The sequence below is a fragment of the Electrophorus electricus genome, chromosome 19, assembly GCF_041902795.1.
Source record: "Electrophorus electricus isolate QZ-2024a chromosome 19, ASM4190279v1, whole genome shotgun sequence".
Taxonomy (NCBI): Eukaryota; Metazoa; Chordata; class Actinopteri; order Gymnotiformes; family Gymnotidae; genus Electrophorus; species Electrophorus electricus.
Window position 1 is genome coordinate 1200718 of NC_137515.1, and position 24772 is coordinate 1225489.

General features: G+C 45.8%; 1 protein-coding gene and 1 long non-coding RNA gene across 5 annotated transcripts; one reads left to right on the top strand and one right to left on the bottom strand.

Annotated features, from left to right (window-relative positions):
* Nucleotides 1-67: 67 nt before the first annotated feature.
* On the bottom strand, nt 68-12420 carry LOC113584539 (kinesin-like protein KIF2A). Of its 4 annotated transcripts, none has more exons than XR_014118742.1 (21): nt 12171-12420; nt 9493-9587; nt 9127-9252; nt 8964-9018; nt 7897-7998; nt 7124-7224; nt 6745-6840; nt 6538-6592; nt 6264-6426; nt 6072-6162; nt 5921-5984; nt 5745-5836; nt 5425-5567; nt 5127-5331; nt 4910-5020; nt 4091-4158; nt 3302-3415; nt 2758-2905; nt 2301-2434; nt 2014-2149; nt 68-1355 (listed from the first exon to the last, which is right to left on the bottom strand). XR_014118742.1 is itself a non-coding variant. In XM_027021519.3 (21 exons), exons 1-21 carry the CDS (start codon nt 12229-12231, stop codon nt 1270-1272), a joined length of 2214 nt encoding a protein of 737 aa, XP_026877320.1. In that variant the 5' UTR covers nt 12232-12379; the 3' UTR covers nt 68-1269. The 4 variants fall into 4 exon arrangements, 3 of the variants coding, with proteins under 3 accessions (XP_026877320.1, XP_026877330.1, XP_026877339.1); XM_027021519.3 differs by having other exon boundaries at nt 2301-2402; nt 12171-12379; XM_027021529.3 differs by having other exon boundaries at nt 2301-2402; nt 3332-3415; nt 12171-12375.
* Nucleotides 12421-16421: 4001 nt separating this feature from the next.
* On the top strand, nt 16422-24379 carry LOC145652409 (uncharacterized). The gene is made up of 3 exons (XR_014118699.1): nt 16422-16913; nt 17321-17751; nt 24268-24379. It is a non-coding gene; the product is annotated as an uncharacterized LOC145652409 (long non-coding RNA).
* The last annotated feature ends 393 nt before the right edge of the window (nt 24380-24772 follow it).

Below are 24772 nucleotides of genomic sequence, written 5' to 3' on the forward strand. Positions count from 1 at the left end.
TTCCTTGGAGTGGTAAGATAGGGCCACGTGCTCCAGCAGCGTGTGTTGAAAAAATGTCAGACATTAACACATTCCGTCAGCAGACGCTTCTTTATTTGTTACTCCAGAAAAACATCTCCCCCTTCGGTCACTCTCCCAGGAGCAGTGCCATGTCTCATCTTTCCTCTTTTTAAAAACAGCTTTAAAATGGGATGGATTTTAAATTTTTTTTAGAAGGTTAACATGGGAAAATGGCAGCTGATTGCATTTGTAAACGACGCTGTAGCAAACCAACACTGGACACAAAGTGTGTGAATTAAGTCGGTACAAAAACGAACAAAAAAACATCAGTACACTGGCGAGTTCGGTAACAAAGTTCAGGATGTCTGAGTCCTCGATTTACACAGTTAAAATACTGACCACAATGCTACTCTTAGAAATTTTCCTCCTGATTGCCTCTGTGACAGTGGATGTACCATGCTGTCTCTCTCACACACACACCCACACCCCCCCAGCTGTTCTTGCGTCAAGTCTTGAGGCTCCACGGCATGCACGTTGGCCTGTCTCTCTAAAGCACCTGACGTTTTCCACAAGACATTTCATCCTCTGACCCCCCTGCGCAAGAAAGTCATCCCGGCCACTTCTGCAAACTCTGAGCTAACAGCATTCCCCTTAAGGCCAGTTCCCTCAACCCTGACTTCAACAGCACAAGCAGGTGTCCATTTTACTGGATGTGCCTCGAGCTTCTGGGCAACCAGTGGGTTTTTAGCTAGTGTGGCTGTAAAAGCGTCTCATGGTGGATATTCCACCTTGTCAAACATGCACTTTTCTCATTACTTTTCTTTAGAGTGCATAAATCGAGGAGTCGTATACATTTTAAAAGCAGCCATGTCTAATGACGGTGTTATATTTACAGGCTCAAGAGCAGATCAAGGTCAGGTCTAAGGGAACGCGGAAGTACAATCATAGCTGCTATGTGCATGCATTAAGTCAAAATGTCTTCACTATTACCCATACATAACATTATGGACTTTAAATTGTACAGTATCTAAAAGTAATTTTAGTGGCAGCTAAAATTAAATTTGAATACTATACAATCAGGCTTCAGAATGTGCTCATTATCCCTTCCACTGAAAAAGGACCCGTCCCAACACTGACTGGAGAGTTACTAAATGTACATGGCGTGGCACGTGAGAAGCTAAAACGTTGGCGCTCTGTAGCCGTCCGGTTTAGTGGCTCTTGGAGCAGTACGGCGTGGGCGGGAGGCGGGTGGGCTCGGTGGGTCGGCTCTCAGAGAGGCCGGGGTCGCTTGGGGTTGATCTGCTTACTGGCCTGCTCCTCCTCCTGCAGAGTAGATCTGAATGCCTTCACCTTATCTGTTTGGGAGGGAAAAAGCCCAGATCAGAGACACGGAACTAACGGACATGTTCTGAACATCACAGCAGACGCACTCGCTTACAGGCCTTTAAAAGGCTCAACAGACTTACCCTGGATTATAGCTGCTCTGGATTCTAAATAATAATAATAATAAATAGTTTTATTGTAAGCGTATTTGGGTTCTTAAGTGCTATATAAATCTCATTTTTTATTATTATTTTAAAGAACAGCTGTAACCACGCAGGTCTGGTCTGCCGAATCAGTTTCGTTTCTTACTCATCAGAGCAAACACACTCTAAAAACTGAAAATTTGCCAGTGGGAGAAGGAACCGCTCCAGCACCCACATCTGCTCCGGAGTTCTGCACCGATACAAACGGCTGCCGTTTGTGCTCCAAGTTCCCTTTACATATTTTCTTGTCACAACATGTGCAAATGATCCGAACACCAGGGAAACCTGCCGAGAGCTTAAATATGGAAGTAAGTGGATAAAAGACCTCTGATCCACCTTCTTTAAGCCAGTGTATGTTGGCACAAGATGAAAAATTACCATGAGCTCTGGGGTGGTCCCACAAATTCAAGTAAGACAGAAACCCAAGCAGAAAGCCACCTGAAGATCAAGACCCAGTAAACGTGGAGACCAATTAACATTCGGTTACCTCGGAGCTCCGTTAGTACTTCAATCTTTTGATCCAAGATTTGCTCGAGCTGTGTGGCGTATGAGTCCACGTCATAGTCGACCTCCTCCGTCATCTCAATCAGAACCTTCTCATCCTCCAGCCAGCGTATAGACTCCTGCAGGGGAAGAATGAGCACAGAGGTTGTGTGGAAGAGCACAATCACAACAGATGTAAACTTAAAGTTTTAGTACAGAACAACAAAATGAAGCAGAGATGAGCTCAGAGGAGCCATGATAGTCCCATGCTGCCCCCCACTGACGCCGCACCTGAAAGACGGCGCGGTGGTCCTCCAGAACCTGCTCCTCCATCTCCACGAGCTGGGACACGGCCTCGTGGAAGGTGAAGAGCTGCGGTGAGACCTCCTCCTCCTGTGGACACACAAGACCTTCACCGCAACACGCTCACCCGAGAAGACGCTCACATTTTAATGAGTGTAAAACCAAGCACATCTGTTTTTATAACGGATGTTTTCGGCTCCCTCTTTAAGGGCCTGAACGCACGCTTAGATGTGTGTATTATTCATTTATTAATAAAATAATAATTATTAATTTTAATACTACAATTATGATGACCAAAAGGTCAGTTGCTGTGGATGTGACCCACATTACACAGTTTAATGTTTATACTGACAGAGTGTGTATAAATGGCCACCAGCCACATTTTGTACGTAATTGTGAAAAAACAGGACACATCAGATAAAGTGCTGGCCAGCTTGTCTCTTACGTTCTGTTCACAGAGAAGTTTGAGGTCGTCTCTCTGCGGCGAGCTGCCCACCCCCCACTGTGCCTCCAGCACATCCAGCTGGCTCACAGAGTGGCACCCCATCCTACCCTCCGTCACCACGCTGGGGTCCACCGAGAGCTCCTTCACCCTTCACACACACACACACACACACAGTGTCAGCTTACTGTACATACTATAAGGGAGAGATGTGCTCATGGCTAATGGTTCGTGGCGAGCCAACAGGCGGACCAGCCTGGGCTGGTCAGCTGTGGACGATCCCCAATCGTTCACGAGGACGGAGACATTTCCGTTGTCTCTCATGCTTACGTCTCAAGCTAAGGCTGGCTGTGGCTCTGCTTAACAGAAAATGACAAACATTCCCAAACGCGCTAATGCAGGACTGTAATTAGGAAAAAAAAGCAATACAAAAACAAAACATCAGACGCATGTAGAAGCATTCCTGCTACTGAAATGAGAGCGACTCATTATGACAACGGATGCCAAACAAAAGAGGCGTTTGCATGCGGTTGGCAGAGGGTGGAACCTGCAGGCTGAGGAAGCAGAGGCATCGTACTCGTAGGTGGGGGAGAGCTCCACGCGGCCGCCGCCCCCCTGCGAGAAGGGGATGTCCGAGGGGCTTATCCCGAACTCCTTCACCCTGACACAGATGAGACACAAAGCCGGCGGGACAGAGAGAGAGAGGGGAGGTGAACGCAGGACAGACCCCTCGCTGGGGTGGGACCGGGTCAGAGGTTATGGTGAAGAACCTGGAGGTTCTCTCAGAATGAAAGAACCCTTAGCAGAGAAACTGTCATAGTTGTAAGCTGGTAATGGTTTATGGTACTTCAATCAAATACATCCTGAAATATCCCTGAACAGGTATTCCACACTATTATTACATACCTGATATCTAGGAAGAAAACAGTTAATATATAAAATTTATATATTCATTTTTCTAAAGTACAAAGAAAAATAAGGATACACACCGTGACGGTGAGTGATGTAACATCATACTTTCAGTAACACTAACCCTGCAAGTATCATCAGCCAGTACACAGTGCGCCTGAATATCAAAATGTTAAAAAAAAAAAAAAAAAAAAAAAAAAAGACAAGTAACAGAACACACTAAATGCATACATGCGGGGTCGGACCGTAGACTTAGACCCACATTTCAGTGGCTCGGATAATCGGTGGTTTGAGGCCCCAGTACAGGTTTGCCCACATCAAAGGGATAAAAATGACCCATCACATCCAAAACAAGATTCTGATATTCAGCATGTCGGCATGTCTCTGTGAAGCAACTGGAGAGCAGATAAGTGAAAGCTGAACACACCTGTTGGCGTATCTCAGCGTATTTAGCGTGTTCTCGCAGGATGCCATGCCGGGAGAGATGGTAGCGATCTGCAGAGGAACAGAAGCAGCATTTCACACCAGTAAAACCACTAAGGTGGGCACACGACATCTGGCCAGACACTGGCCTAGACCAATACTGAACCAGCGCGAGGAGACTGTGGAGGAGGAGCTGTTGAAGTCCTGCTCCACACGAGGGCTTTCGCTGTAACTTCATGACGTGCGTGAGCCACGTTATCAAAGTTCAACTGTGGACAGTTTCTCATTGTGGCACCGTTCTTCTAATACAGTCCTTTATTCCTCAGTGAGAGAAGCTTCTGTATTGAGGCATTAAAATGGCTGCCATTTGGAACCTCCTGCTGGGTTTTTAAAATGGCAGAAATGCAAAACACTTCTGTACAAAATGAACATGAAAACAAAACGATTAACCTGTGGGACCCTGAATCCGCAGGAGGGGTAACCTCCCCCACCTAATCCACTTAACCTTGGTAATCATGCTCAAACATTGTTAACCGAGCAATCATCACCAAGAGGTCAATACCGGGGAAAAGTGTTGTCTGTACTGACTAGAGAGGAAACTCCTGTCCTACACCCAGACAGAGTCTTTACAGCACTCAGTGCTGGTGGCACCGGCATATCCAACAAGACACACCCAAATGATTTCAGAGTAAACAATTATGGTTTTCGCTTGTTCAAATGGAAGCCATATTTATACTCTGGCTGAAGAACTACAGGAGACGCAGAAGTAGCCCTCCTCCTGCTGAAGCCAAGCTGGTTGAGGAGAGAGCGAGATGTTTCTCACCATGCACGTCCTGGAGTTCTCGCCGATGAAGGAGTCTCGGAGCACCTGGGTGAGCTTGCTGGCCCGGAACGGAGTGTGGGGCTTATTGCGACCCAAGGCTCGGATGCACTCCTGTTGAGCAGAGATCTCCGTGTTGGCCCAGGAGCGCATTGCCTGGGTTATTTATCTAACAGTTGTGTCTTGGTGTGTGCGTGCGTGTGCTTGAGAGTTGACCAACCTTCAAGGCCAGTAAACTTTTATTGATCTCGGCGCCCTCAAGGCGGGTCTGGCGATCGGCGCTGGACGTGTCAGCCCCCCTCTCGTTACCTGCCAGATCAATCAGGGAGAATTTGCCGTGCATCTTGCCCCTGCGCCGTAGAATGATCTGGAACACAGCATGGCTTCGCGACGAGTGGGCGTTGGCCGAAGTCTGGCCGGATGTCCTGTTGGAGAAACCATAGTAACGGATCGAAGGGCGATGGGGGAGCTGGGCGAAGCGGCAAACGCGCCGGTCACTAAGGCCCGCAGGTGCTCACCTGCAGCTGTTGCCCACTTCGATGAGCTTGAGCACGTCCTCGGTGCAGCGGACCTCACGCTCCTGTAGACCCACCACCTGCACTTGTTGCTTACCGTCCTCCAGCACACGCAGCTTAGCCTTCCTGTTGAGCAGGTCAAACACCTGCAACACACAGAGACGCACATGCACCCGCACACGCACACGTAAATGACTGGGAGGTGTATCCTTTCCCCAGTTCAGCTGAGGGAGTCTTATGTGGTTCATACAGAGTCCTGAACAGTGCTGTGTGCAACATGGCATATCACAGAGGAATCAAGCAGAAGGGAACCTGCTACTTGCCTTCCCGCTATAGATTTCAAAGAAGGTGGCGTACACTTGGAGGTCCAATTTCTTGTAGTTTGGTTTCTTTAGCATTAGAAAAACGTCACGTGCTGCAAAGATATACAAAGTAATTTCAGTTAAGACCAAATTTTTACAGTTAATAAAATATTGATAAACCAAACGTCCCTGCACACCTGCCAGTGCGTAAATCCCTTTAGAGCAATCCTGATTTTTCCCAGAAAAATCTCCACCCATGGTCTGAACAGAGAGAAGCTGGTTAGGATGAGGGGCTCAGATGTGCTCATCTCTATGTGCTCACTGTGATGATGTCATGATGATGCCTACATGAGTCTTTCCACTCCCGGTCTGTCCGTAAGCGAAGCATGTGGCCATCCCCCTCTCAAAGATGGTCTCGACCAGCGGCCGGGCAGTGAACCTGAAAGATGAACAGAAACTCTTACAAAAAAAACCCCAACAAAAACGTAGAGATTGTCTTTTTAAATTCCAACAGCCCTTTTGGTGGTAGTAACCTCTGACCTGTAAACCATTTCATTTGTGGAGCTGTCATCAAATGCGTAATCGAAGCGGAATGTCTGATTCTCCAGGTATCTCGTTAAATCCACCTTTTGTTTGGGCTCGTGAACCATGACCACGTCTTTGCTGGGGATGGTGATGACATCCAGGTCCTTCACGCTGAGCTCTGCGTCAGATGATTCACACTGGATTACTGGCATTATTCTACACACACAGTGGTCTGTTTAAGTAGTTTTATGACAATAATCATGTTTTATTACTTAAAACCAAAATTCACCTTTCTTGTTTAGTGGACGTGCCCTGACACAAACACATATTCTATGGTCTTCAATCTGGAAAAAACGCACATCAGTTACTACAGAGTCCAACAGGGTCACAATTACAGAATGAGATTAATATACAGTCCTGCATGTAAAATACCAAACAAACAAACAAACAAACATGGGTGTCTTGAGAAAGCCTGACATTTATTTTGTTTGTTTACCAGATCAGCAGTTGTCAGTGGCCGGTAGTCGAGGCTGGCTCTGAAGTCGCGGATCATACACATAATTTCATAATTAGGGGTTGTGGCATCAACATCCTGGATGGAGAAAAGGGTGCACTGCTCAATCATTCACGGAGTGCCTCAAAAGTCGATATTAGGCCCAGTCACACAGATAAGTGATTTTACACACGCATCTTGGTAAGCTTTGGATGTGCTGTAATAGTCTTTTTGTGTCTTGACTCAACTGACCCTAGATTGTGGAGCCCTTTAAAAATGAGCACAATGAACTTCTACCAAAGACTCTTGGTCCCTGCCAAGCTCACGTGTTTGGGGCTACAGGACACTGGTGGACCTTCGCGAGATGTTTCTCATCCCGTACCTGTGCTCTCTTCTCCCGCAGCTCCTGCTGCTGCATGCGTCTCCTCTCTCTCTTCTCCTGCAACTTCTCCACCTCCTTCACACAGTTGGACTTCCTGCGAGCTGGAAAACGCGCAACAGAACACGGTCAATGGAACCTCGAAGTCGGAATGGGCTGGAAAACCTCTGTGACATCACAAAGGCACTTTAAGAAGAAAAAAAAAAAGCCATGCGTTAATCAGACGGAGCCGTTAGCCTCGACACACAGGGGGAGGACGGCGAGTCGGCCCGGGCCCCTGGGAGCCTGACCGGGCAGCCCTGAACAATGGCGACAACAGGGAACATCTCGGTGGCGAGAGACAAAGTCTAAATGACTCTGCTGTTCTTTTCCTTCTACAGACGGCAGCTTTGTTCCGCCTGGGGAAAACTCTCCACTGCACTCTTCTGAGCAGTTGATTCACTTTAACACTCCAGAGGTCGTACCCTCCCTTATGTACAGCAACCTTTTAAATAAAGAAATAAATAAAAGGGAATAAGCCATTGAGAGCTACAGTACCTGCATTCAGGTTTTTGAAAATCTTTGTATCTGCAAGGCTCGGCAAAAGGGAGAAAAATAAAGAAAGCCACTGCGATGAGGAGGCGGCTGGGCCGGACAGGTGTCCTCCGCCGAGGCCTGAACCTGGCTCTGCTATGATGGGGCTCTCCCGAAGCTGTTCTGTCCTGCGCTGCCCGCTTGCTACGCTAGGCCCTGCTGTTCGACGTCACCCCCCCGGTGGCCGAGCCGAGCAGGCGTACCGTTCTGCTGCTGCAGGGTCTGGTGCTGGATGGGTGGAGCAGGCGGAGCAGCGGGAGCCTGCTCCGTCTGCTGGCTGGGCCGAGCTCGCGTCGTTCCTACAACTAACAAGGAGTGACAGCAACATGTTACAGATCTACAACAGTGATCCACAGGACCAATAAGGCATGCAAAAGAACACGTCTACTTGTAGCAAAGCTTCTATCTAAAATGACGGTCTTTCAATTTCAATATGACGACGTTCATTTTTTATTTAATCCAAGATCGTCAAGATTATAATGATCCAATTCATTCACATTACTTGGATTTCCACCTCTGATCTGTACTACGTGCCTGAGAGACAATTTGGATGTTCCTGACATCCTCTCAAGGTTTCAACCTCCAATCTTACTGTACTGCAGAGATCTGCATTTATGGCTGATGTCCAGGGTGGGGTCTGGACGGGATCCACCCAACACTCCAGGCTTATTCACAGGCCCTACAATGCACCCGTTGGTTCAAACTGACACTGACTGCACATCTTAACTCTGTTCATGAAATAATTGAACTTCTAGTGCATCATATTTTGGGATCTTGGATTTCTAACCTACTGATCACTGCTGTCCATTAAAGACCAACTGCTGAGCTTCAAGAATAGTCAGCAAACTATTAGAGCTTAGCGGAGGTTCTTAGTCCAGCCCTCAGCAAGCCCAGCCAGACAGGGTGCGTGTTCTTTTCCAGCTTCTACTGTACCTGTACCAGGTAATAAAGGCAAAGCTCTCATTTCCCAGCTATGGTGTGTCGGCAGCTAGCAGGGAGGGTAAATATGTGAACAGCTGGGAGTGCAGGACTGCAGAGAATGTCTTTAGAGCATAATAATTTACTTTAATATGTAGAATAACCAATATATTTTTAAACCAATAAAATGGTTCACAATAAAGTTAAACGTAATAGTTCTGAGTGCAAGGCTCCAAGCAACAGAACTTTAGGACTTCTGTAAAATGCCTAGCCTGGTCCGGTCTACCTAGCCTGGTCCGGTCTACCTAGCCTGGTCCGGTCTACCTAGCCTGGTCCGGTCTGCTGTCCTTACCTCGGTTGTCCCTCACAGGTGTTTCACTCTTGGGTGGTGCCACTGTTCGCCGATTCTGCAGACATTTAAAAATGTTCATTAAAAGAACACCTACATGCAGTAACCTGTCTCAATGGTTTGCTATGGAAATTCAAGTCTTTTCCTTCCATGACGGAGCACAAACCTTATTAGGGATCTTGTTAACTTTCATCGAGTTGGAGACGGGAGGAGGGGGCGTTTCTGGACTCTGTGCCAGCTCCTCATCAGGTGCAAGATCTGCATTTAGTGCAAAAATGCTGTCCAAGTCGATCTGGGTAGGCAAAGTGAAGGAAGGAATTGGGTTGTTCGCCCACATTGCGTACAAGGACATGATTCCTTCCTTGTGCAAACCTTTTCTTTAACATTTTGCCTCTTTGCTGCCAAGGTATTTATATATGATGCTTTTTGGTGTGGGGACTGTTTACAACAACTGCTGTCCCTCCACTTACGTAGTTCCTGAAGAGAAAACTGCTTGCTGAGCAAGCATGTCGGGCTTTTTACAGGGTCTAACCTCTTTGCCTTTTGTGTCTCCGTTTTCTATCCATTCCACAGTGACGCTTTCGTTGTCTTCATTGAGGGAAGTGACCATAGCTTGGTGTACTCGTCCTGGAAACAGAAAACAGTGGATCTTTAGCTCAATATCTGAGGAGTCAACAGGCAACCCGCGCAAGTGTACTGCACACGTATTGGTGTAAGACCGGATATTGTGTCCCAATCCATCAGCCGAACACAAATTTAATGATTAAATCGGATGAGTTAGCAAAAGATTTTATCAGACGTACAGGAGAGGATGATCTGCACAGTTTTTACACCGAAATACATTTTTCGTTCATCTTCACACTGAAGTGTGACAGCACGCGGCAGGTGACGGATGCGGGCGCCTATAAGGACAGCTCCACCTGGCCTTACAACCCATGCTGTGCAAATATGAAAGGTAGTGTATCTGTTACGGCAGCATGACTATGACCAATTCCCGCTCACTTGCACTTCAGTACAGAATGGCTAACCACACTGTCAGCGTTTTGCAGAACCCAGGGGCACGGTCGTGTGCACAACTGTACCACGGCACGGGAGAGCAGCCTTTAGCCGAGCGGGCAGCGGTCCTGGCTTAGATTGCTCATCACTACCCTGGAAAAACCTTCCGAACCTCGTCAGCTCTGCCGTGGCACAGCGGTGTGGTTCAGGTGCCGACCGTTCAGCGTGCCCTCATTCTTCACCTATACATCCTCAGGCAGTAACCTGAACCAAATGGGTTTGGGGGTTTTTGTCTTTTTTTTTTTTTTTTTTGCTGATTGCTGTAGATATTTCCAGCAGCATTTGGCAAGGTTGCCATGTTCAGTCTACTCCAATACCTCCTTTTTGTTAAAAGCCTTTTGGTCCCACTTGGATATGTTAGTCCCACTGCATTAGTTCTTTGAAAGCAGGGATGCACAATAGGGACAAAAATACTTAATTGTTCTTATTTTGCTAGATACAAGTTAGAGGAAGGTGCTAGCAATTCTAAGGTCATGGGGTTTGATTCCCATAGAGCACACACACACACACACACACACAAATACAAACACACACGTGTACTGATAAATACAAATAAGTCTCCCTGGGTAAGAGTGGGTGCAAAATGCTGTAAACTGAATTCTAATTTGTTAGATCATGTGAAAGGCATAATTAATCAAAAATGCTCAGAGAACTGTAACGCCAGAGATTGTTTAGGATTGTCACGGCATGCAATTAAAAATTGTGGCATTTGTTAGAGGAGCTAATTTGTATATTGCAGCTATGTTATCAGAATACCAAACGTCAACAGATGATATTGTACATGTATTATATATATGTCAACAGATGATACTGTACATGTATATGTATGTATGTGTATATATATATATATATATATATATATATATATATATATATATATATATATATATATATATATATATATATATATATATTGTACAGCCCTATTTAAAATACAAAAAAACATTTCAGTATGGGATAAAATATGCAACCATGATCGTTTGGAAAAGTGTCACTTTGACTGTACTAGCATAAAGTACATCCACTCACTATGAAAGCCTTATCAGTTATGTTTTCTTGCAACACACACTATCCATCACATTTCAGGTTGACATGACTACTCTCTGAAAGTAAGTGTTAGCGATCACTGACGTTGAATCTGATGGTGATCAGCGGAGCAGTGTGACAAAGAGAACAAAAAAAACCCCTCAAATTAAGTATATACACCCTTACAAGTACAAAAGAAGTGAAGAACTGTGTACGGTTGTAACGTATGGGAATTCTTTCGTTAAGTGAAGCACCCAGAGACCTGCACTTTGAATAAGAGTATTATTAATATAACACCTACAGTATGACACGCAGAGGTGATGTGCTGGTGTCCATACGCACTGCGTGTTCGACCTGAGCGCGTTCTCTCTCTCTCTCTCACACACACACACACACACACACACACACACACACACACACCAGTGATCGCAACTGCAAGGCCACAATTAGGAGTTGCGCCAATTCCAGGGGGAAAGTACACTATCCGCATGCTACCCACGTTAATAAAGCATGACGCTGTGCAGCGCAGCCATCTACACTTGTAGCGATCCGTGCGTTTAGACGTCCTGCACGCACAGGCCGTCCTCTGCTACGGAAGACGTGCAGTGCGCATCGGCTCTGCCTGCATCACCCACACCAGCACATTTACTCAAGGGCGGACACTCGAGAAACAGGAGCACGGGCGCGTCGTCGGCTCGCGAGCTTCCCCGCACGGCCCGCGGCGTTGTGGCTGTGTCTGCGCGCGCACGCGCGCGCTGGTCCTCGAGTCGTTTGTTGCGCGTTCCTCGCGACACCGCTTGCGAGCGTCCGCCTGGGCGTGTTCGCGGCGACGCTGGCGTAACGTGTCGGAAAATCCTCCCTCGCGGTGCAGGACGCTCGAGATGCCGGGCGGCTCGCAGAGTGCACGCAAGGCGCTGCGGCTCGCGCAGTGCAGTAGACAGCGGCCACGCTCAGCGGCACGAGTCTGCATTTGATGCCGTCCAGCTACCGGTTACGGCTGCTCCCTCGGCGTGTTTGCAGGAGTTCGCGAGCAGGCTAGCGTGCTGCAGGCTAACTCACGCGGGGTTACTCGGCAACAAAGATGATGCGCTCGCTCACGCTTAGGCTGTCGGCTTGGGCGTGACTTACCGTCGCTTCGTTTGATTTCCACATAGATGCCGATAAGAATCTTCCCGAATATAGCGGCCATACCTCACGTGTAAGGGACGTGTGCGTGCGGCTGTTTCTGCTTTAACGAGCAGGGAGCAGGCTGTTCGTGAGCCCGGGAGGAGGTCACGGGACTGCGCATGCGCGGGCCGCTCACACGCCACGCCGTCAGTGCGCATCAGAGAGGGAGAGGAGATCTAAATATCACAATTAATGGTTGTTGTTGTTTGTTTTATTATGGCAACTCTAATATGATTTTTAAAGAGTCTGGAATGTGGTACATGTCGCAAATTGTTACTAAATTAAAGGGTTTTGTACAACGTCTTTCTAATCGACTGCATTAGATAACAGTATTTAGTTAACTAGCTAGTATGTGAGAATTCAGACCTTTGCATAAAAACACATTTCCTGTAGTTACACACATCATGTTTCATCTAAGAACTAAAAGGCCTATTAGAAGGCGTTTTAAAGCAATCGAAATTAATTATTAATTTTACTGCATTTCCTGGCAACTGGACGTCCACTATTAAACTACCATCCTTCTGGTATTATGTCAGTCTGCCGGAGCTCTTCAGCCATGTGTTGTCTGCCGCACCAGGGAGCGGCTGCTTTCCTCTAGGGGTCAGAGTGTCTGTCACCTGGACTTTGCCTTGTGGCTGGGTGTGGTCTGGGTCATTGTGGTGAGGGGATAGTCAGTCCATGCTTGTTAGCGCAGACAAGGGGTGGACGCGTGACTGCATGGGTTCCCTTACTCTGAAGGAAAGAGTAGTGTGTGTGTGTGTGTGTGTGTGTGCAGGGCAGTGACAATGTTTCTGCCAATCACAGGCAAGAGATGCTTCACCTGTGCTGTAAAGTGGCGAAGGATAATATCAGGGATTTTAGAAGACAGATACTAGCTAGTATAGTTAGCTACATTTCAGGACATTTAATAAACTTAGCTACGTAGGAGAGAACAACTAGGATAGTAACTTAGCCTGCTCATGCTAAGCTAATAGCCTCCACGTAATGTCTGAGTGGTCAGCACTGAATATCAGGAGACAATGTTGGGCCCTGCATACACTAACTAGAATGCAGATGTTTCACAGATTTCAATAGAGCTCAATATAGCTTTGTGAAGTTCACATTAAATTACAGTTAATCATGAAATGAATTGGTAAGGAATAATACAATGGCTACATTTGCTATGTCTCCTTTTTATCCAAAACTTTACAACGCTGTATTGGTCTTAGCAGTGGGACACAAGCAAATTAAATCTGAACAGACCCAGTTCAGTAATGAAATCTAAACCTACTTTTTTTGGTGAAAAAATATATCTTACAAATAAATGGATATTATTACTATTATTATAGTTATCTATGTCGCTCACAGTTGGTGTTAGTTTTTCATTGTCAATTTGGTTTACACTATATTGCCAAACATATTAACTCATCTGCCTTCACATGCATATGAACTTGAGTGACATCCCAGTCTTTGATAGGCTTTGATATGATGTTGGCCCGCCCTTTGCAGCTATAACATCTTCAGCTCTTCTGGGAAGGCTTTCCACAAGGTTCAGGAGTGTGTTTATGGGAATTTTTTTGACCATTCTTCCAGAAGCACATTTGTGAGGTCAGACACTGATGTTGGATGAGAAGGCCTGGCTCACAGTTTCCACTCTAATTCATCCCAAAGGTGTTCTACTGGGTTCAGGTCGGGACTCTGTGCAGGCCAGTCAAGGTCTTCCACGCCAAACCCGCTCATCCATGCCTTTATGGACCTTGCTTTGTGCACTGGTGTGCAGTCATGTTGGAACAGGAAGGGCCATCCCCAAACTGTTCCCACAAAGTTGGAAGCATGAAATTGTCCAAAATCTCTTGATATGCTGAAGTATTAACAGTTCTTTTCACTGGAACTAAGGGGCAGAACCCAACTCCTGAAAAACAACCCCACACCATAATCCCCCTCCACCAAACTTCACACTTGGCACAGTGCAGTCAGACCGTACCGTCCTCCTGGCAACCGCGAAACCCAGAGACGTCCATCGGACTGCCAGACCGAGAAGCGTGATTCGTCACTCCAGAGAACACGTTTCCACTGCACTAGAGTCCAGTGGCGGCGTGCTTTACACCACTGCATCCGACGCTTTGCATTGCGCTTGGTGATGTAAGGCTTGGATGCAGCTGCTTGGTCATGGAAACCCATGGCATGAAGCTCTACCCACTGTTCCTGAGCTAATCTGAAGCCCACATGAAGTTTGGAGGTCTGTAGTGATTGACTCTGCAGAAAGTTGGCTAACTCTGCGCGCTACATGCCTCAGCATCCGCTGACCCTGCTCTGTCATTTTACGTGGCCTACCACTTCATGGCTGAGTTGTTGTCTTTCCCAATCTCTCCCACTTTATTATAATACCACTGACAGCTGACTGTGGAATATTTAGTAGCAAGGAAATTTCATAAGTGGACTTGTTGCACAGCTGGCATCCTATCACGGTACCACACTGGAATTCACTGAGCTCCTGAGAGTGACTCACTCTTTCACAAATGTTTGTAGGAGCAGCCTTCATGCCTGGGTGCTTGGTTTTATACGCCTGTGGCCATGGAAGTGATTGGAACACCAGAACTCAATGATTTGGATGGGTGAGCGAATACTTTTGGCAATATGGTGTATCTTTAGGTTTAGAAATAAAGTCGGCCCTTCCTGGATTTTGACTAGGAGGCCTCGCATTTCAAACACGGTACACTAGGTGGCGGCAGAGGACCGTCTGGCTGCCGGGAGCTGCGAGGCTCTGGAGCGCAGGTGTTCAGGCATGCGCACAGTCTCCCCATCTGTCCGGGTCCCTCCACACACGCCGACAACCACGTAAGCCTCACGTGGGATACGGTATTATTATATGGCAATTATATGAGAACAGTGTAACAGTGGCGGTTAGGTGTTGTCCTCCGGTTGCCAGTAAAGACACTTTTTGTGACTTGGCAATGAACTGAACTCCCAGTATAAACAAAGCCTGTTCAGTTCAGCACTGTATGTAAGGCGATATAGAATATCTTGGCTATACCTGCAGCCCTAATACTTTGTAGTGTTTCGAACTGAAGAACAGCGGTCCACGTCGGGATTACGAGCATGCTCGGAGTTTGTGTTGGGAATGTGGCAGACCCTGCTCCCCGCCCAACCCGGCGGGAGCGAGGCTGTCATTCCTCTTTCCGACGACAATCCGTTTCTGGAGATGAATGTAGCCGGCCCGTCTCCGTGTGAACTCAAAGCACCCTGCCTGCTCCCCAAGCTGCCTGCCATCACTCGCTTATCGCCCGTTACCCCAGCAACGGCTACCTGCGCTGTCAGACTTGGAACGAGCGCTCACTTGCTTGCCGAGGTTTCTGGGGGATTAGTGGGGCAAGAGGATTGTGGGGTTTAACTCTTTCACTTTGCTCCTGAGAGCAAATGCAAACGCTCACAATTAATCCAGCCAGCAGACACGGGGCGGGCAGACTGCTCCGGGTTTCTGATCTGTTGTATTTACATTTTGTGGCTTCGTGCCATTTCTAAAGACTGGAGTGGAAAAACACAACTGGACCTTTTGTTCAAGAGGTGTCTCTATAATGTACAGAAAAGGGTTAATAATGTGTGGTTGCCATAGTAAGTAATGGTAGAAGAAGACGTCTGGCAAAGAAGAAGTGTAATTAAAATACCAGCCAGGCTCTGGTGTTTTTTCTAACTAGCTTGGCTGGTATTGTATTGATGCACTTCAGAATGTCATTTGATTTATCTGTGAACTTCTAGCCTGACAATGTGCTGCTCCATTTAGGGTGTGCATTACCAGGTCAAAGCTAGTGTGTTTTTGTATAGTGTGGCCTATGTATTAACTGTACTTTTTTTCCCCTGTGATTCATCCTAAAATGATCTATTGTTATTTCAGATTTATTTCATTGAATGAATCGGAGGGGTCAAATATATTCCAACGTTGTGTCAAAGTCAAACCACCACAAATTAGACACAGACATTCTTAGCCTTAGACAACAACATGTGCACACAAATGCACTACACACTGGGAAAAAGAGAACTAGATGAACCAAAACCAAAAAGAAAGTTTTCTTGCTTTTTCTTAGCAAACTTAACTTTATTGTTCAGCGCCCACGTAACTGCAGCCCAGGCGAGGTCTGCTGGCACATGAACTGTCGTCACAGAGAAACGTCCTCGTGAGCGCGAGGCGGTCTGCGTGGTGCATGGCACCCTGGTCAGTGGAAGCACTGGCTGCAACAAAACAAAATGGCCAGCACAGATTCCTGCGAGCTCTGCCATGGCGCGCAGCCCGGGCTTAATTAACATCGTCACACGACTGATTTGGATCTGGGACGCGAGTGTGTAACATGCAGCGTGGCCAGCCGAAAGAGGGCAGAGATGGAGAGAGGACTCACTTCTGGCAGCTCAGAGACCTTGATTTTGTGCAGTGTAGCTGCAACACGCCCAGGAGATTGATTGGGAAAGTTAGCTTTTGTATGTTTGTTGGCCATGCCGTCGTTTTGAGTCCTTTATTTTTTTTCCTTCAGAGTTTCATAATTTTGTACGGTGTGTTGAGCGGACGGGATGATTACAGCGCTACAAATGAAGCACAATGCTGGGATTGTTTACCTGAGAGTTGTTTATTTGAGAGTTGTTTATTTAGACTGTTTTTAGGCTTCGTTTATTTCCATCATGCTTTCAAATTGCCAACAAAGACTACAAAAGTATGGAATGACTGCCTGCAAAAAGGTAATTCAATATTCTGAACTTGCTTGAAAAATAACAAGGTCAATAAGCACAAAAGATTAAGGCTTTATTATTAAATGGGCTTATATTTAAATTATAATTTATATTGAGTCAATTAATGGATACATTCAAATAAGTCTTTTTATTACTGTGCAAAAATATGTAATCTGTTAATTTTATTTGGATTCTAGCTATCTGTACAGTGTGGCATTTCTAATCATTAATATATGATAATTTTGTATAATAATTATGTTCAGTCATTCTCTAACATCCTAATAAATATTTGACCCTTATATGTACCATATTTGAAGCAGTTATAAGTATGTGTCAGTATGTCAACCAACAGCTCGTGTACAGGCCTCGGCAGTTATTTACGTGATGACTTTCTTACGGTACCATTTTCTGTCCAGTATTTACATATAAAGGAACCCAAACAGGAACCACGGCAAACACTCTTGCTTACTCCTCAGCCAGTGAAGCCTGAAGCTCGCGTGCTGAAGAGGTGTGACGTGTTTTCCATCGCGTGCCTCTATGGAACATCATTTACCTTTGACCTCACCTGCACAGCCTTCAGAGCCGTCGCTCGTGCCGCCCTCCGCTGCCCTCACCAGCGTGGATTGCTGACGGGAAGCGCGAGGACCGCTCAGGGTTTTCTCTAGACACCAGACGCGCGCGCCTTTGAAGTGCAGAGCGAGAGTGCGCGCTGAAGACTGCAGACAGAGAGGACGCCGTTTCTCGAAGGCCGTTCTTACGCACGTTCTCGTGTTCTGAGTGCCCCTGCTACTTACGTGACATCTAAAAGGTCTCAGCGCGAGAAAACAGAGCCAAAGGTGGTGAGATGGTGAGGAGCGCTGCAAATATTGTGTAGGCCTACTCGGTAGTATACAGCAAAACAACAAACAAACAAACCAAGTCAACATACAGTCGGTCCCCTGAGTGCAGAGTTTGGGAGTAATAGTGTGTGGGTCATTAGAGCGCACTAGGACATCTTAACCAACATGTCAGTCTGGTGAGCTCAGAATGCAATGTGTGCAATACATAAATCAAAACGGGTCTATCAATATAAATAACAATATATAGCAAAATCTTTCTGACCTGGGAGTCTTTCAAATTGTGAAAAGATTGCGCTACTGTTTCCAAAGAGATACGCCCAGTCTGTGTCCCGTTGTCGCCTTTATTTCTAGGAGTGCGTTTCATTATGAGGGGCGTCGTTACGCTCCTAAGTTTTGCCTTGCGTTCTCGTGTCCTACCCCGCGAGCAGGCGTTTATGTCGCTGCGTCCTCTCGTGCCTTGACAAAGCCATTATCTCCGCCGTTCAAAGCCTGCCATACAGCACAGCACGCGCCCTCATTCACGTTCTCTCGTGACTGTGCTGTCGTTTCCTGTGCCGCGTTTAAATTCCTTTGTCAAACCGCATCCAGAAATGTATATTTGACGAGCGGCAGGCGTTCCGCTTCCGCTCAGAGTGCGTTTCCATCAGCGAAGCACGAAGTTGTGAGGGAGGGGAGCGTGCGGGTACACAGGGCCGGGGCACCGCGGTGCACGGCCTGATGACTGAACGTGCAAGTGCACGGTACATGCCGCGAGATAGAGTGACCAGCACGCCGTGGTGTTTAACATGCATTTGAATATCAGGTGTGATGTGGACGTTTCACGTTCAGCGTATTCATGTGTGGTAGTGGGGAGACCTGTGGGTGTTCAGCGCGCGTGTTTATAGTTTGCAGCCCAACATGATCGAGTTCCGCCTCGTGCTTGCTGTTGAGTGGTGCTGGGGACAGACTGAGCTGGCGTGTGTCTCCCTGCCGTCTTTAATTTAGACGCGGACAAAATGATGCAATTTGTTCCGAAGGAATCACAGTAATTTCACCTATTTCCTTTTCCACACATGTGCGTTCACGTATCACAGATACGAGGTCGGCTGTGCTGCCCCCTAGAGGTGTTTTAAGTAATGCAAGCTTTTTTTTATACTGTCACTGGTTGCAACCATTAGTTAGATGTAATGTCCCAGTGACGATGGCATTTATAATTAGCCGTTATGTGATTTTTGGGATAGGGGTCCCTCTTTTTCATCTGTTCCAACGTGTTTAACAAAATATCTGTGGTGCGTTTGCAATGCAAACGTGTGATACAAATTAATTATCAGAGCAATAAAAACCAACTTTCCTCAAACACTACGGCTGAGACACCTCTGATTCTAGTGCTGGAAGGTAACAACTGAGTTCGGTTTTCCATATTTTATTTCCACACTGAATCAATTTTTGAAAATAATCCTAAACAGATTGTCAGATCTGGCAATTCTGAAGCTGACAGCAGGGGTGTCGCTATAGACCCCCCCGCCAAAAATAATAATATTGCTCACCCGATCCACTTTTTAAAATGAAATCTAATTGAATTTTTTATATAAACTGTATAATGCAGTGAATGAACACCCGGGTGGCCAAATCTATTTTCCTTGATCTGCGTGTCTTCGTTTCGTTTATCCACTCCATCCTCTAAATGACTAATAGCACAACGCCACGCAACACTAGAACAAGTCAATAGAGAATTTCCATGTGAGCTCCATTAACAAACCGCTAGCTACCAGACCATCGAAATTATAGCAAATAACCTACATTATACTGCAGTCCTCAATTTAACTTTCAGTAACGGTGGATATATATATATATATTCATGATAGTGAAGGAGCTACTTAATGACTAAGAAGCACAAATGTCCAGGGATAATTTAGGCCTATTTGAAAAGTCCACTACATACTGTATGATAATTGGAGCAAACAACATGTTCATTTTGAAATGTGAAATGAACCCCAATGCCAGACTAGCCAAAAACTCACTTGAAAGATACCCATTGAGGGAACTGCAAAGAGGCCCTTTGTGGTTTCGGGAATTCTCCCCATGCTAACCTGCTAGCGGCGGCTCTGAACGGCAGGGCTCAACTTTTGTAGTCATCCGACAGCCTTCTTCCAAACGTTGACTCCTGCAGTGACAGACTGCCACCACGGCATGGCGCACTTATCCACACGCCGGCAGCACGTTATCGTGTCGTCCCGTGACAAAAATTACAACGTCGCATTAGACGCTCTTCTCATGCTGAGTCGAGGTAACCACGCCGTTTTTATGACGTTTAGCGTCTTCATTTCCCCCTCAATCATCTCTCAACAACAGATGACATAATCAGAAGTGAATGAGCATGAAGGACGTCGCTTTAAAATATGGCTGGTCTTAAATTTTATAAACTTGTGAAATGAATTAGGCCCACTGCCCCCTTAATTAAGAAGTTAAAAAGCCCTGCAGATGAAACAAAAAGTACACTTCAAAGCAAAACGCTTCGGGTGATTTTAGAGAATTGCTCATGGCTTGTGAAGTGTTCAGTGCCTGTCTTTACGCGCTTTGATCAAACCCAGCTGAGGCTTCCAGACTGCGCCCTTCGTTTCAAGCGTTGAATTCTTGCACACACACAGACATTTTGCCCGACAGCCTTGCTGAATTCCGATTGCAATCTTATTCTGCAGAATGCATCATCATTTAGCTCCAGGACTCAGCGCTCCTGCCAGAGAGGGACCCCAGGCCTTTGGCATAAGTGTTTATGAAGGTGCTATTTTAGCTTACCATGTCACTACCTATTTACATCTCTCTCTCCCTCCCTCTATCTCTCTCACTCACTCTTTCTTTCTCTCTCTCACTCTCTCTATCTATCATGAGAAATGCACACCCCATCCATCTGAGTTTATTATAGCTGGCCCTCAATATGCACGGCTCATCTCAAATGAGATACATCTATCTTGTGTCATTCGGCCCTCCCGCCTCTCAGAGTGAGGAAATAAAGATCAGTGAATCTCAGAATTTTATATGAAATCTGCTATTATGCTTTGCCGTGCAATGAACCTATTTTTACTTCGAGTTGTTCTGTATCTGTCCTCCCTCAAACCTCAGTCTAGAAATATACATAAAACATGCAGCGACTTTCTGTGGGACCGTTCCACAACTAGATACCCTCCCTCATCAGTTCAACACGGTGTGGTCTCACAAATCACTTTATCCATTTGCATTAGTACAAAAAGGTTTATCTTGACCCTAAATCCAGAAACTAAAGGCCTGACCCTAATAAAGTCCTGCTTTTAGTGCATGCTGTTTTGTATAAACGGCTGCCGTATTGCTCTAAATCTCTCGTGCTGATATAAGTTCACCAGACCGTGTTGGAAACCGTTACCTCGTCGGCATGGGCAGCAGTGGGCTGTGTTCACAGTGGCTGCCGTAAAGGACATGCACGCCGCACCGAACTCTACAGAATGACCTGCAAGCCATGTACGTAGTGCTGGCTACGATATCCCAAAAACGGCATATTTTTAGCACAGAGAACAGTTAGACCGGAGCCAGGCCTCAGTATGACGGGCCACACTGGGCCACTTTGTTCCAGTCTTTAATGCGATGCCCTGTAACTGGCCATGCGAAAAGAGCCCCTGGCTCTGCACTTGTAGGCATTAGCGTACATGTTTCCCACAGCCAGCCAGCCAGGAATATTGCATCTGGCGGAAAGTCAGAGACCTCTGTACTGACCTCTTTTGTAGATGGTCCACGAGTTGTCTCTGTATGATACAGGAGAATAATATAAAAGCTATAAATGTGAACGTACCATGGGCTTATATGATTCCTTTAAATTGCACTGTAATGTATGCAATTGATCACACATGCAGTTGTGTGATGTGTCTCATTAAACCTTTCAACCTTAAAAATCACAGGTAGGTACAAACAACCCCACAGTCAACTATGATATTCCTGCTTTTACCAGATTCTGTGTTCTACATATTGGATGTAAAGATGATTGCTTCATCTACTTGGTTGCCCACCTAAATAATACACGTAAAGAAACAAGAAAAAGCCTGTAGCTACATTTTCATTTTGCATATCATGTAAGATGTGTGTCACCACACAGCTTGATGCAAGGACAGTGTTTTGAGACCTCATTATCGGTCATTGCTGGTTAATGATAATGATAAAATGTGCAGGTTTATTTCAGTACAGTTGTGTGCTGCTTACATCAGTTAAACATGACTACTGTACATATATTCCAGAATACCTAGATTAACCATCCCTGACTCTTCACATTACAAGTTAGTGGCAATTTTAGTCTTATGTGTAACACAACAACTGGATTTGTTCTGCTCCCTTAGACATGCATGCCCAGTTTAAGGTAAGGTGTAAACTGCACGAGTAGCCACCAGTCTGTCTAAATGCTGAAGTGGTATATTGGCCTTATTGCGTTATTGTCATTATGGGACAGGTCGGTTGCTATGGAAGCCAGAAGATATATTTTCCACTGTTGTCTTTGTGATGTCATTGGACAGGATGTTATAGATAGGTGTGGTATAGGTGGATAATAACGCCGTCTGGCTCTCTTGGTTATTAGGGTTTATCCCAGGGTTCAGTAATATTGCTCTTAAGAGAATCTCTGCATCTCAGAAAATGAGGAATACTGCCATATTAAAATGGAGGACATTTGTTCTTAAAAATAACCTCAATTTACTATATTAAATTACGCACAACGAAGTACTGGAATCAGGAAAACATTCGCTGATCGCACCGCAATAACTCGTGATGCAAACTGTGATGTCTAGACAATGATTATTTGACCGGCCCCTAAAAACAGAAAAATCAATAGAGATCCAAGGGACTCGTAATGGACCAATTACTGCCTGTAGGTTTGTCAATGTTGAGTCTCTGAGGACTAAATGCTAAAGGCCACTTAGATGCTCCTATTGGTGCCCTCTCCATACCCCATACCCCATACTCCATACCCCATATTCAATACCCCACACCCCATACTCAATACTCCATACCCCATACTCCATACCCACACCCCACACTCCATACCCCACACCTTATACTCTATACCCCATACTCCATAACCCAAACCCCATAACTAACACTCCACACTCCATACCCCATATTCAATACCCCATACTCCATACTACATACCCCATACCCCACACCCCATACTCTATACCCCACACCCCATACCCCATACTCCATACACCATACTCTATACCCCACACTCCATAGCCCATATACAATACCCCATACTCCATACCCCACATCCCATACGCCATACCCCATACCCCACACTCCATATTCAATGCCCCATACCCCACACCCCATACTCCATACCCCACACTCCACACTCAGTGCACTTTCTGTCCATGCTACAGTGGAAGCTGTGCCAGTATCCTACATGGGAGCCCTACATGAAGTTGAATGGATTTGGTTCTGATTCTTTGGCCTGTGTGGTCATGGACAGCTCGCTCATCAGTACTCACCTGAGTTTGGGTCCTTCTGTAAACACTCCTGTTTTAAGCTTTTCTCAATCATCACAGGCTGCAGTGTGTACAGGCGGAGTTTGGAAATTGGACTAATCCGCAAGAGTGGACAAAGTCCCAACTTTATTAGGGGACATAGGAGAACGTGAAAGTCAATGTAATATTCATTCTGTAATGTCTGAACTAATGTCATTTGAATTCTTAGCAACTTCATTAGTCATTTGTGGTGAGCCGTTTCTCCACATTAGACCGCTGATTACCTCTCATCCCTCATCTGCTTTTGCTTTCCATTGAAGCTTCGCCATGACAAATGTGTTAATATTGAAAGGCATAAATCAAAGCTCATTGAGTAGGTGCCCACCTCCGACCGGAAAAATCAGAAACACGTTCACTGGAGTGCAGAGAGAGAGAGAGAGAGAGAGAGAGAGAGAGAGAGAGAGAGAGAGAGAGAGAGAGAGAGAGAGAGAGAGAGAGAGAGAGATGCTGAACTCTTGGCAAGAATAACAAACCGGTGGGTAGCTAACTACATACTAACGACATACTAAGACCTGCACATCATACAAAGAGCAGAAAACCATGTAAAGTTCCAGGCAGAGCAGAACACACCTTTCCCTGTACAGCCTCAGTTGTGTTCTGCATTATGGTGTTAAGTTAATGCTGTCTGTTGTATAAAATCTTTTTGAAGTATATTTTAAAGGCTTTAGATCTTTAGAGCTCAGTAATTATGTTTTTTTGTTTGTTTGTTTTGTTTTTAGGCAGAGAGACACTGATTCCAGCTTTGAACTCTGCTTGTGTAGGCTATTTTAAATGTTTTTGTTTGTTGGCCAATTTTGATTTAGCCCACCTACTACAAGCTGTATGTACATGGTATTTACACACATTTGATCTTGAATGGTTTTCACATTATCATTATTATTATTATTATTATTATTATTATTATTATTATTATTATTATTATTATTATTATTACTGTTATTGAATGGTTTACTAAAAAGTAATCAATTTCAAGATACGTTTGCAGAGAATGTTCTAATTATCTTTCAGAAATGAGCGGAAAACCTTTCCAAAGGTGGTGTGGCGGCTCTCCGGAGATCACTGCGCATTGAACTGTGCCCATGGCCGCGCGCCACGACCTGCAATGTAAAACAAATCTAATAAAGTCGCTTTAAAAGTCTCCTCTTTAAGGCCGTTATTCAAAGGCGCGGGGTATTACCGGCGAGGTATAGCGCGCGGCTCGTCGTCCTCCGGGGCACCCCTCCCCGTTTAAACATCCCTGTCATCAATTACTGCACCTGAGTCTGAGAACAGCTCGCGCACTGCAGCTACCGGAGGAAAGCGTGACCTGCGTCTCAGGTCGGTACGCGTGCAGAGGGAGCTGGGAGGAGCTGTTGTCCGTTATTATACTTACCGCATGCGGAAAAGGCGCAGTAGCAAACTTCACCTTATCAGAACAGTGTAAAGGGTTTTGGCGAGTTCCTTATTAGGGTTTTTATTTTGGCATTATGCCAACAGTGTGTGTTTGTGTGTGTGTGTGTGTGTGTGTATATAT

Bases quoted from the DNA above. Each gene is read 5' to 3' on its own strand.
- LOC113584539 (XM_027021519.3), bottom strand. From the start codon at position 12,231: ATGGCCGCTATATTCGGGAAGATTCTTATCGGCATCTATGTGGAAATC. The intron at 9,588-12,170 runs GTAAGTCACGCC...TTCTGTTTCCAG, and splicing joins GGAAATCAAACGAAGCGACG to GACGAGTACACCAAGCTATG. The intron at 3,416-4,090 runs GTGTGTTCAGCT...CATCTGTGTCAG, and splicing joins ACGCTGAGATACGCCAACAG to GGTGAAGGAGTTCGGGATAA.